This window comes from Heterocephalus glaber, unplaced genomic scaffold, assembly GCF_053883595.1.
Source record: "Heterocephalus glaber isolate CG9 unplaced genomic scaffold, H.glaber_assembly_v1.0 deba00000594, whole genome shotgun sequence".
Taxonomy (NCBI): Eukaryota; Metazoa; Chordata; class Mammalia; order Rodentia; family Bathyergidae; genus Heterocephalus; species Heterocephalus glaber.
Genome location: NW_028258151.1, coordinates 32,574,980 through 32,587,924, shown reverse-complemented (window position 1 = coordinate 32,587,924; position 12,945 = coordinate 32,574,980). Strand labels below are relative to the sequence as shown.

The 12,945-nt window shown below is 47.8% G+C and overlaps 1 protein-coding gene across 1 annotated transcript in view; it reads left to right on the top strand.

Annotated features, from left to right (window-relative positions):
• Syt13 (synaptotagmin 13) overlaps positions 1-8,308 on the top strand; it is a 42,873-nt gene extending 34,565 nt beyond the window's left edge. The window contains exons 5-6 of the mRNA XM_004851974.4: positions 2,648-2,777; positions 4,699-8,308. Coding sequence (XP_004852031.1) covers positions 2,648-2,777; positions 4,699-5,003 — 435 coding nt within the window. The 3' untranslated portion in view covers positions 5,004-8,308. The remainder of the gene's footprint in view (positions 1-2,647; positions 2,778-4,698) is intronic.
• Positions 8,309-12,945: the final 4,637 nt, after the last annotated feature.

Here is a 12,945-nt window from a genome sequence, read left to right as displayed (position 1 = left end):
GCTTGTGCCTAGGAGGGGCACAAAGTCAGCACCTTCTGAGAGTCATTGTCAGGGTAAAATGGGATGTCTCACCTTCAAAACAGGTTTTTGGACATTTATTTGGTGCCCACTGTGCTCCAGGAGCTGGGATGCATAAGGAGCTGACAGCCCCTGGGGAGAGATTATGTAATTGAGTGCATAGTAAATGTTTAATAAGCAACAGTTGCTATCATTTATGTTGTCCTCAAGGTTCCTTGAGGCCCCTAGACCAGTTTTTCATACAGGAGTCACTTGTGGCTGATTGAATCAGTGGCATCGAGTTGGAGACATTTTTCCTGCATGGCAAGTGTGACCCAAGGAGGAGGTATAGTGAGCCTGGCAGAGGGCTGGCCATTGCTTCATCCAGCTTCGTTCCCAAGCCCAGATTGGCTCCTACGGACCCAGAAACAGTGCTCAAGAAGTGGTGATGACCCTTCCCAGAGAACTAATGGTGATAATCCCAGCCAAAGGGGCCACAGTGCCCAGGATGTGCTGGGCACTGGTCTAAGCCTTTGCCTCTGAACTCAGTTTAATTTTTACAACAGTCCCTTAAGGGAGAGATAATACTATTCGCATTTCACAGATAGGGAAGTCAAGGCTCAGAAAAGCTTAAGTAACTTCCCCAAGCTCACACAGCTAGTAAGTGGTAGGACTGGAACTCAGACCCAGATAGGCCGGCTCTAGAGTCTGTGCCCTAAGCATTATGGAGTGCTTGCTCTGGGTTATTAATAATTGCTGTAGTTTTGACAGCTGTCATTTGAATTATAATTGATGGCCTTTCATGGGGTCTTGCTAAATGCATTTTCTCATCTGATCGCTGCCATTTTTATTTCCTCGTAGCACTGAATGCAGCTTGATGTTACTCACGTAATCATTTCCTGTCTGTCACCCCCACCCCGTGTGACTGAAAACTCTCGGGAGATTGTGCTTTGCTCAGCGCCTTAACTGCAGCATCTGAAACATAGCGGGTGCTGTTTGCATGTCTGCTGCATGGTGGATGAGTCTCTCTTTTTTTCTGCTAAAGGAACCAACGTTTAGAGCAGTTAACTGGCTTGCTCGGTGTCGCACAGGAGGTAAGTCGTACAGCAGGGTCTGCAGTACTGCTGTGCATTCACTTCCAGCCAGGCCCTGTGCTGGGAAAGCCAAAAAGGGGGACAGAGTGAAAGTCGTGGCATGGACTGGGACCGGCGTCCATGGCCCTTCTCCGCCTTCCCAGTTTCCTCGTGCAGCAGCTAAGGGGGTGCCGTCTTTCTCCTGGAGGCTGCGAGGGAAGGACATCTGCCTTCTGCTGAGAATCCCCTGGTCCCTGGCCACTCGATCCCGCTCCTCCCTGCCAGGTCTCCCTCGAGCTCTGATGGCCACCGAACCCACACTCCCTGGGAGGTTACCGGTCATGTTTTTGTGTGCTTGTGCCTTTGTCTTTCGGTTCCTTGACAGATTTATAGGCCTGTCAGTGGAGACGCTCTGTGAAGTACACAGGGGACAGATGTGTCTTGGTGCTTCCTGGAGACCTTTATCTCCGGGGCGCTTTCTGCTATCCTGCGCTCATAGTGTTTCATTGACTTTGGCCAAGCAAGCCCCTGCTCAGCATTATTGACCAAGCAAGCCCCTGCTCAGCATTATTGACCAAGCAAGCCCCTGCTCAGCATTATTCTAACATTTTGTTGACTGATGGCCCAGGGTAAATTGGCTTTTCAAACAAAGAAATGAATTACAACTCTTCACTGCTCTGAGAACCTGATTGGTCAGCACATTGATTCTCAAACTTTATTCTCTGAATCCCTAGAGTTCTGCAGAGGAACCCCAGGAAGCTAGGGATGAGGCAGGAGCAAAGGGTGAGGGGATCTCAGATTTCTGCCCCTGATACATCTTCAGTGCCATCTCCTTGCTCTGTGATTGAAAATAAAAACTTATTACAGTAAAAGACACATTACCATTCATCTCCCCCACAATACTCTCCTTCAATTCCAACATACGTACCCCATTATTCCTACCAATTTCTGCAGCGGTTCTGGAAGTCACCCTTTTAGTTGCTGTGGCTATTAAAGTGAATGTTGTAATTGCCTTAATGTCCTGAATTGATTCAAAATGTCAACTTTTCCTGGTCGTTTTGACTTCGAAGAGGAAGCAGAAGTTGCATGGTCCCAGGCCCAGTGAATGAGGTGGAGGGGGCACATCGTGATGTTTTTATAAGGAAGGCTTTCTTTTGGATGGCACCTGGCAGCAGCAGTCACCATATTTTTTATTACATCTCACAAAGATACTCAGGAAATAGAACTCCAGAGCTGCTTTAGAAAGTGGGGGAGGATTTGGGGGGAGGATTCATGGCAGTGTGTCTTTTAATATAATAAGCTTTTCTGACTGAAACTCTCACCGTATCTTTGATCACCCCTTGTATGTTGGACCTGAATATATGACACCTGGAAAACCACATTTGGTGGCAGACAGCAAACTCCTGTGGACACCCACACCCCTTAACACTCCTCATGCCACGCTCCTCTATGGGGTGCAGGGGAGAAGCCAGGCTGGGTGGACGACTCCTGGGTGCCCCTCGATGCAAGTCCGGTGCTACCAGGCTAAGCAATGCTTGTGGGTGAGAAGCCACCCCCTGTGTCCCCTTCTGTTTCAGGAGCCGTCTTCGGGGACTGGAGAGGTCCTCCTGTCCATTAGCTACCTCCCGGCTGCCAACCGCCTCCTGGTGGTGCTGATCAAAGCCAAGAACCTCCACTCCAACCAGTCCAAGGTGCTCCTGGGCAAGGGTGAGTGCTGAGAAGGCTGAGTCAGACCACGGGGATGTGTGCAAGGGAGGCAGCAAGCGCAGTGACAGTCACCCTCGGCTGTGCCCTCCACCCAAGCTCACAGCCCAAGCTGAAGGCCACACTCTCCTTTGAGTTCACATCCATTCATTCCTGGCCCATCCCAGCCTCCAAGGCCCAGCGAGGTTCTCCCTGGGCTCCCTGCCTCTGAGGTCCACCTGACAGCCGTCAGCCTTGACACGGATCCAGGAAGCCAAGGGTCAGGCCGTAGACGTGGTGAGGAGTACTGGGCTCCAGGGAAACCCTGCCCCGCTGCACTCACCTCTGGGCAGGTGCTGATGCGGGGAAGCCCTGGTTCTTTCCTCCCATCTCCTCCAGCCTCCAATGCACTCCCACGGCTTCCCCAGTCTCCTCTTTCTGTTCTCAGCCTTGGCCAACTGCCACCCCCTCATCAGCTGAGTGCGGCTGTCACAAAAGTTGTGTGGGTGTGGGGCGGAGCCTCAGGGTGTCTGTACCCCATTTACCCACATAAGCCTCTTTTCAACACTCTGGACATTTCGGTTTTTCTTTCTAGGAACCCCCGCACAGGACCCAAGTCTTGAGATCAAGGCGGGCTCTCGTATCTGAGTAGGAAGACAGCTGGGTTAGCCAGATAATACCTGGACTGGGGACCAAGTGCTCATAGCTGGAGAGAAACGCATCTGTATTAGTAGCAGGATACAAATAAAGCATTGCCATTATGTACAGAATCTTTAAGCAAAAAGTTTTGGACAAATGAAATCAGAAGGGTTAATCTTGTTGGCAGATTCCCAAGCCAAAGGTCAGAGTGCTTCTTCTTCATTCTCTCCGTTCAATTCTCTGCTTTTTGCTCTTTTTTTTCCTCCTTTAAAGCTCCATTAGGGACAATTACAGTAGCACTTTGTCTCTCAAATATCTCTGCTGAAATAACAAACTAACCACTCAGGGGTGATAATTATAGCAATAAATACAAAGTAACAATTATTTTCCCATTAGCTTGGGGAACCTTGAGTAATGGAAAAGTGATCAGATGCTAAATTAGGAAAGCCCCTCTGGTGGCCTGTGTGTGGGGTTTCCTGGGGGCAGCAGCAGCCCCAGGGCAGGGCAGGCAGTCTGCCTTCACCCTCCACATGATGTTGGTTACAGAAAGTACAGATGAGCACAACCAGCCAGCAGGAGGTCTTAATTCACAAAAAGGCTTGGACAGAGAACAAAGGGTGGGAGCCATAGGGTGGCTTGTTTTTCTGGTCTGAGTAGAGAATCTAGGAACAGGGCATGTGAGTCATTGTGCTGGGCTTGTTTGATCCAAGCCTACAAAGTCACTGGGGCTCAAGGTAAAAATGATTCCCTGGTGGCACTAACCTGCCCCCATTCAGACCACCCCAGCACCAGCCTCAAGTGTTATGCTACAGGTTGAACATCCCTCATCCAAAACTCTGACATCTAACATCCTGAAACTTTTTGAGCACAAGTGGAAAATTTCACACCAGGAAACTTGGTTGTATGCATGAAGTTATTTTTAAGAATTATATAAAATCACCATCAGGCCATGTGCGTAAGGGCTATGTGAAACATAAATGAACTTCATGTTTAGACTTGGTTTCTAGCTCTCTGATATTTCATTCTGTACATGCATATATTCCAAAATCTGAAGAAGAAAATCCCAAATTTGAAACACTTCTGGTCCCAAGCATTTTGGAGAAAGGATACTTGAGTGTTGTCCAATTCTCATACATTACTGTAAGTTCTGCAGAGGCAGTGACTTCCGTTGTGTCCCCGTGTCTAGACCAATGCCTGGCATCGAATAGGCACTTAATACATAAATATTGAATAAACACACCCCAGCAGACACCAGAAGCTCACTGGCCTTTCTCTCCGTCTCTCTTTCGTCTCTGCCCCTGCCCAGATGTCTCAGTCAAGGTGACCTTGAAGCACCAGGCTCAGAAGCTGAAGAAGAAGCAGACGAAACGGGCCAAGCACAAGATCAACCCTGTGTGGAACGAGATGATCATGTTCGAGCTGCCTGACGACCTGCTGCGGGCCTCCAGTGTCGAGCTGGAGGTGCTGAGCCAGGATGAGGCTGGGCAGAGCTGCACCCTCGGTCATTGCAGCCTGGGCCTGCACACTTCCGGCTCAGAGCGCAGCCACTGGGAGGAGATGCTCAAAAACCCGCGCCGGCAGATTGCCATGTGGCACCAGCTGTGCCAGTAGCCGGGCCCCTTGCGGGGACACGGGCCCCTCCTCCAGCCCCAGCTGTCCCGTGCAACCTCCTCTGTCCCCACCCTCATTCTGAGACAGACTGGGACCCGCGCTTCCTCTCTGGCCACACTCCTGTTTCGAAAGGGCAAGTGTGGAAATGGGACATCGGGTCGCACAAGGAGAGCACCTTGCTCCTCTGTGCTATGGGAAGAGCTGTCTACCAGACAATCCTGTGCAGGACTTGCAAGTGTGGGAAGCCAGATGCAGGGGGAGCTTAATTCAGGGAATTGTGGATGCAAAGAGGTTCCTAAAAATAAGTATTGCAACAAGAATGAAGGAGAAATGATCCTGGATCAACTCAAAGAGTTAGAAGTGGTCTGGGTGGGATGAAACCAACCCCCCGCCAAGCAGCTGTAGGACGTTAGTGTGTAGAGACTCACCCGCCAGCTCCTGGGCCGCCAGTGAGTTCCAGGTCAGAGATTCGGGCCAAGCCTCTTCCTCAGTCCTTCTAAGCACTGAGAGATTCCAAGGCAGAGGTGGGAGGACGTGGAGGGGTTCTGTCTACAACATTCTACGTGGGCTTTCAACCTCCGTCTGCTATGGGGCCCCAACACCTGGAGGCAGCGACCCCAACCCTGGGCACCTCAACCCTGTGTGTGAACTCAAAGCCTCCATTTTTGATTTAACTCTTAATGTTGAAATGTGTGCTTTTTCCAGGTCCTGCTCTTGGGCTGCATTTTGTGATTTTTATTGAAGGACTGTATTGTTTTATCTTGAAATTGGCTTATATTGTGTGTGAGGAGACCTTCTTCCACAAAGTATAGGTGGGATCCTCACTCTGTTGGTTATTGGGCTGGATTCTGAGCATTAGTTGTCACATCTACCAGCATTACCAAAGTGACCCTGTGCAACAGATCCATTCCTTCTCTGCATTCCAGCTGCTTCCGGAGGAAGTTAATTATGAACTTGGTCTACTCCATTTGGCTGCAGGAACATGGAGAGGAAAGACAACTTTATAAAGGAGTGAGGTCTTTTGCAGACATGCCTCCCTCCCTGGGTTTGGGGGTCCTTAAAACTTTAACCAGTAAATAGCTAGCAGCTAGATTTTTACTTTCTACCTGTTATTCCCAAATCATTGTCCCCACTGTGATTAAATCTACATGAAGGTGGTCATACTACTCATCAGGAACTGGATTGCTGGGTTCTGCTGCTCTCACTGCCCTTCACAAGCTTAATGTGGCCATCTGTCAAGTAGGGCTAACATCCTGGGATCTTATCTGTGTGCATGATATGGTAGGTGAGAAAGTGTTCAAAAGTTGAAGGTATTCCTCAGCTAAGAACAAACTCCGAGACCACTAGCAGGTCACCTTTAAGCTAGGTTACTGTCTTTCACGTCAAGCTGGGAGCTGAGAATGCCTAGAAAGTGTCAGACCTGCTCAAATATTTCCAGAACCATGGATTCTGCATTTGAACTTCTTTCTATTAATAGTCAAACTCTGGGCCCTCCGATGTCAGCCCCATTCTCTGATGGAAGGGAGGATTCCTGGATGAGCTGTCTAAGCATCATTCTTCTTAAATTCAGTTGTTCTCGGCCTCTCCTTGAGCAGAGCCTTCATACTCTTTTGTCATTATTTGCTCTTTCTATACAGAAATGGGAAAGCACTAGAAATAACTTCTACCCACTCTGTGGAAACAGAAAAAAATATATAATCCCTCTTTAATGGGCAGGTCTTTCAGATAATTGGAAACCTTGATCTTTCAGGTTGACCCACCCTTGTTCCAAGTGTTTTTTCAAAGGTGCAGTATTGTCTTTGGTTTCCAAAAATGTGTTTCTGAGTTCACCCTCTCTGCCCTGGTCTCTTCTTTTTGGTTGGCATGGCAAAAAGAGAACAAAATATTCCCCAGGTCACCTGAAAGCTGGCCAGCATCTTCTTTAACATGCGCTATCTAGAAACATGAGTTCCACTTCCCTATAAATCAAAGCACTGCTTATAGTCCCACCAAAGAACATTTGAAGAGTGCTGGACAGGGCCCCCTGGCCCAGAGCATCAATGCCACCCAAAGTCAACCCATTCATTTCTTTGGATCTCAAAGGTTTAGTTTTCCAGAATGAAAGCTAAAGGCTGCTCCTGATAGGGGTCACATTATACCATAGGACATTTTAGGTGCCATTGTCACCCCACTTGGCAGAGAGGCACAGAAATGGCATAGGCTCTGCAGGGGCCTCATTTGGATGTTCACTGGTGGATTCCAAATGCCTAGGATAAAGCTGTCTTATGGGGCTCCAACAGGGCTTGCTGGATGAATGAATGAATGATGGGAGAGGTGTCACCAGAAAAGGACACAGCACATGGCAGAACAAGGAGAGCCCTGGCTGAGTTGACAATGGTAAAGATGTCAGTTGACTCAACAGTTAGCCTGGAAATTCATGACATTGAGTATTAGCATTCACTCAACAACAGTCAAAGGTCTCCATGTAAATGGATTTAACAAAAAAGAGAATATAATTGCCATACTTTCCCACCCAAACTCCATTCTGGTGAATTTTAAATTACCCAAAGATGTCAGACTGCCAAATCAAAAAATTTTGGTAATCTTTGCCTCGGTTTACCTTGTACCAGACACACTTGCAATTTACCTTTTAATTAGAGTGATGAAGTCTGTGTGAACATATTTGATAATTTTTGAAAGGGTTACCTTGTTCTATGTAGGGAAGCATTTTCTAAGAAAGGTGTGAAGCAGAGGTAAAAACAAAGAGTCTGTTTCAGGCTGGGCTGTCACCCAAGAGGGGACCTGTTTCTTTCTTAGAGACAGCCACGGGCTTGGAGGATTAAGGATCCACCTTCATTTGTTGGTGACTTCACTTCTTGAGCCATCAGTCTGTACTTGTTGAGTCCTGTTCCTCAAGACTTTGCATGTGTCTGTCCCTTCCAATTTCAGATGTGACTCTTGGTCTGGGTTGTGTGACAAACCACCCTAATTGAAGCTAGGCAGAGGGAGTGGGGGGAACAGGAGTGCTGTTCTTTGGGACCACTTGGAAAGGAGTCCTGGATGGAAGGTGGATGCAGCCTAAGCCAAATGGACAAGGTGAGGACAGGGAAAAGAGACCTAGTCCTTGTGATTTGTTGCTGCCTTTGCTGTTTCCTGTTGTCAATTGCTCTGTGTGTGTGTTAGTGTGTGTGTGTGTTTGTGTGTGTTTTGCTATCATGAACTGAAGCACAAATAGAGGCATGAGACATTGTAGTCATGTATTCCGTGTCACACTCTGGAGCAAAACTAGTGCAGTGGTAAATAAATAACTTCCAACAGGGTCAGTAGCTTGGTGTTTCTCTGTTTTGTTCTGTTTTTTCCTTTCACTTAATATTTTGGACATCTAAAATGCAGGAAAAGTAAAAACAAAAACAAAAACAAAACACTTTGCAGTCAGCATTCACAAACCACTGTCAATATAATGAACCTTGACAGCTGCAGCTCAGTCTGCTCTGTGCCCTCTACTCCAGACCTGCCTCTGGGTTTTTATCCTAAGCAGTACATATACACTCTGAGGAATAGAGCTACTATCTTTGTGTGTGTGTTAAGTTTTATTTAAATTATGTCACACTATTTTTGCTCAAAAGTAAAATTTTGAACTTCAACTGTGCAGACATATCAGTTCTAGTTCTAGTTCATTTCTCTTTCACTGCTATATAATACTCCACTGCACAAATATATCACATTCTTCCTCCTTTTTTCCATTTTCTCTCTCTTTTTCTTTCTCTCTTCCATCCTTCCTTCCCTCCCTTCATTCCTCTTTCTCTTACAGGAAATGCTGTTATGAACATTCCTGTCTAAGTTTCTCAAAGGTTATACACCAAAGAGTAAGCAGCATTGCTAGAAGAGAGTGCCCTATGTGTATCCACGTGTGCACAACTCAATGGTCTTGTGCAAGCACTGGATCAAAAGGACCACACACCATTAGGGATACAGGATTGACTGAGGCCTTGTGGGAGTTAAACATCATTCCTGATGAAGAGGGGGGTGGATGCTTATGACTCCCCTTTCTTTCACTTGCTCCAGGTGCTCCCCTCTCTGAAGGATGCATGCAGCTGCAGTGGTGTTCCCAAGCTCCAAGTGGCAGGCAGGGATGAGGGGACTTCTAGGGGCCTCTGGAGGAAGAGGCCCTGCCATTTAGCAAGGGCCAGGGCCTGCATTTTAAATCACTGGGAAATTAGCCATGGCACATAGGATTAATTGAAGCATCTTAAACGGGATAAATGGTCCATAAAGAAAGCCAGGAAAGGTCTTTGCTAAGTCTGCACACATAATTTCTTATATTATGTTATATATGTACATTATATTTTAATAATAATCAAGATTTTCATTTTCATAATAAAATAGGATAAGTGGGTTTTAGACCACAGAGCCAACTATTATATAGTCTATGTTTCCCAGAGAGCTACGAATGGATGCAGGAGGAAGTGTTCCCTGGTTGCCACACACAGGGCTTCCCTCCAATGTGCGTTCAACATCTCACCCGGCTCCTGCACACCAAGTTGCCTTGCAGCCAGAGCAGCATGAAGGGAGCTTAGGACTTCCTGGCCCAGAGTAGCTTGGGTCCTGGCTACCATCATGGCCCTGAGTGAGTCACTTGCCTATGGGCCTCGGTTTCTACATTTGTAGAATGAATTTGGACCAAATGAGCACAAAGGCCCCTTCCAGGTCTAACCTTTCGTGATTCTATAATCTGGATTGGCAGCAACTTACTTTGCATGGATTAGGCCTCCTAGTTCATGCATAAAACAAACCCCAAGTGTATGTGTGCCTGTACCCCTGCCTCACTCCTGATATTGCCCATGAGCATCTCCAGATAGTCCCTCCTGACAGCCGCCTGCTCCCCTAGACACTGTGCAATGGCACCTCTGCCTCTGAGTCAGTCTCTTCTCATTTGCTTCATTGCTGATGGAGCCACTGGTAATTTTCCACCCAAGAAGTTTCTATTTGTTTGAGCCAGTTGGAAGCACCATCCTTGAAGGAGCTCAGAACTTGAGCATCTGTCCTGTCTCCCTCTGAGCCAGATGCCTGGCAAGGATAAAGCCAGGAGATGTGGTTGCAGATGGATGTAGGTTGGGTGCTGTCCTGGTGATGGAACACTGGCCCCTGCTCCCTGTCTCATCTCCTCTAGGTGAGCAGCACAGATCTCAGGCAGGGACCTGAGCTGCTTTCCCAAGCCACGGACAGAGGCACCTACCTGGAGGATGGCAGGAAGCCAGTCTTGGTACTAGAAGCCAGACATTGCCATGGCAACCAGTCTAGCAGTGACCACCATGTGATTAAAGCCATGTGGTGGCTTGTCCCCATCAAGTTTGGTCTCCAATTGTTATAGCTAATATTATGATGTCCCTCCAAAGCCTCATATGTTCATAGAAGGAATTTTTGGGCATGGGTTTGTGATACTGGGTTAATCCACTAATTAGTTTAGCATAGTTCTGGGTGTGGGTGATGGATTTTCTGAAGAAGGAAGACCTACCCTGGGAGTGGGTAGCACAAACCAATAGGCTTGTAGCCTCCATTGAATAAAAAGGGAAAGAAGGAAGTCTCACTGCCTCCTTCCTACCATGCTATGGACTGTTTCTCCTCTGCCATACATTTCTGCCATGCTGTCCTACCTTGGAACCAACCGACTATGGACTGAAACCTCTACAAACTATGAGCTAAAATAAATCTTTTCTTCTTTAACTCAGGCATTTTTTCTCAGCAATGAGGAAAATAACTAAGACACCCATCAACACAGCCCACTTTGGGGTATGATCTGCCATCCCAATTTCCTGGTGCTCTTTCCCAATATTTCAGGACAGCCTTTTGGCAGATGGGGAAGGGAAGCGGTAGAAATCCTATTTCAGGAGGCCAGGTATTCCAACCAGCAATAAACGAGGACTATACGCTTTTGCAGCCAAAACAAAAAAGAAAACGTTGTAGGCCCTCTCCTCTCCTGAAGGCCAGGGAAGATAGTGTTGGGAGCAGGAGAGAGAAACCTGAGGCTACTCCCTCACTCAAGGTAGCCCCAGGAATTCTGGGTAGAAATTATGGTAGCAGAGACTCCCAACACTGTCCAGCATCTACTTCATTGTGGAAAGAGATCACCATAGTGATGCTAATGATGATAAATAATCAACACAGAGTAAACTACCTCTGTGTTAAACAACTAAAGAAATAGACTAAATGACTTGGCCAAGATCTTGTGGCTTAGAAGATGCAGAAATGGATTGGAATGTGGTACTGTCTTACCCTAAAGTCCAGGTTCTGGGGTACAGTCAGTGGCCAAGGGTCTTTCCTGGAAGGTCACTTGGATGAACAGGCAGTAGCCTCAAAATTGTACTGTGCACCACGAAATCCAAGAATTGCTAAACTGGAGAGGAGGGGAAAGATCTTCCACAGGGGATGGGAGCCACCTGAGGGACTGTGTGGAATGTCTTAGTCACTTGTCTGTTGCAGAGACACAATACCCAACACTCACAACTTAGAGGAGAGGTTTATTTGGGCTCACAGTTTCATAAGTTTCAGTTCATGTTCATCCAGCTCCATGGCAGAAGCAGGATGGTAGAAAGGTCTGGGCGGAGGAGAGATGCTCAGGTCATGGTGGCCAGGAAGCAGAGAGAGAAGGGAGGAGCTGAGGAGGAGGATACAACCTTCCAGGCCACATCCTCAGAGACCCACCTCCAACCAGGCCCCACCTCCTAACAGCAAGTTAGCTCTAGGGCCTCCATGATCCAATCACCTTCCAAACAAGCCCCACCTCTGAACATGAGTCTTTTAGGGGGCACTGTGGATCCAAACCATTATCAAGGGCATTGTCCAAGAACTAAGGGCAAGCTAGAGCAGAGGGGAGCCCAGTCTGCATCGGGGGCAGTCGGAGCTTTGTAGGGAAGGGGCTGGGTCAGGTTCAGGGTCGTTCTACTGAAGTGAGGGAATCTAAGACAGAGACAGGCAACATGGAAGAATCTAGGACTTCAGCTGTGACCAGTACAGTTGCTGGAATGACTCTTCTCTCAGGAGATGCTTAAATTCACTCATCCCTTCAATGCACACTTGTTCAGCCCTGCTCTATGACAGGTGCTGCACCCAGTGGCATTGACAACTTTGACTTCTCCCTAGTGGGAGAGGAGAACAGACATAAAACAAGCACACACACACTCACACAAACATACACACACAGAGACAGTAATTATAGGTTGCAAGTTGAGGTAAGTGTTATGAAGGAAAATATCAAGAAGAATGAGTAACAATGCCTTGTGGGTGGCTATTTAGATAAGGTGCTCGGGAGCGACCCTCTGAGAAGGTGGCATTGTCATCCTAAAAGAAGAGAAGAACTCACCCTGTAACCATCTTGGAGAAACCCACCCCAGGCAGAGGGCTCAGGATATTGTCGCAAGCACCCGAGGTAGAAAAGAGCTGAGCTGGAGCAGTTGGAGGACAGAGTAACCAGTCAGGGAAGGACAAGACAAGGCCAGGCCGGCAGGGCTTGTAGGGATGGTGGCCTGGGAGTCTAGATGGAATCCCAGGGGTGCTGGGCATCCACTGGAGGGATTCTGTGGAGAGGATTCCATGACTGGATCTGTGTTTTAAAAGACCATCCTAGAAATTGTCACTTGGAGTCCTTTGGGTCTTCAGCAGCTACACAGTCCCCTGAGACTTCCCTCTGGGATGAACTCAACTTGCCCTTTGGACCTTGGAAACAAAGCTGGGGAGAAGTGGGAGGGAAGAGGGTGGAATGGACTTCACCCTCGCCTCATGCTCCTTACCTCATCCTTGGGGAGACTGACTTCTGGCCAAATGCGGGTGGGGTTTTTCTTTCCTTCCACTCCCAGAGACAAAATTAACACATTCCAGAAACCGTTGTACATGTGGGTCAAATCTGGGTAGCCTGGGTGCTGTAGGAAAGGAAGACTGGTCCACTAGCACAGGTTGCATGTGGATA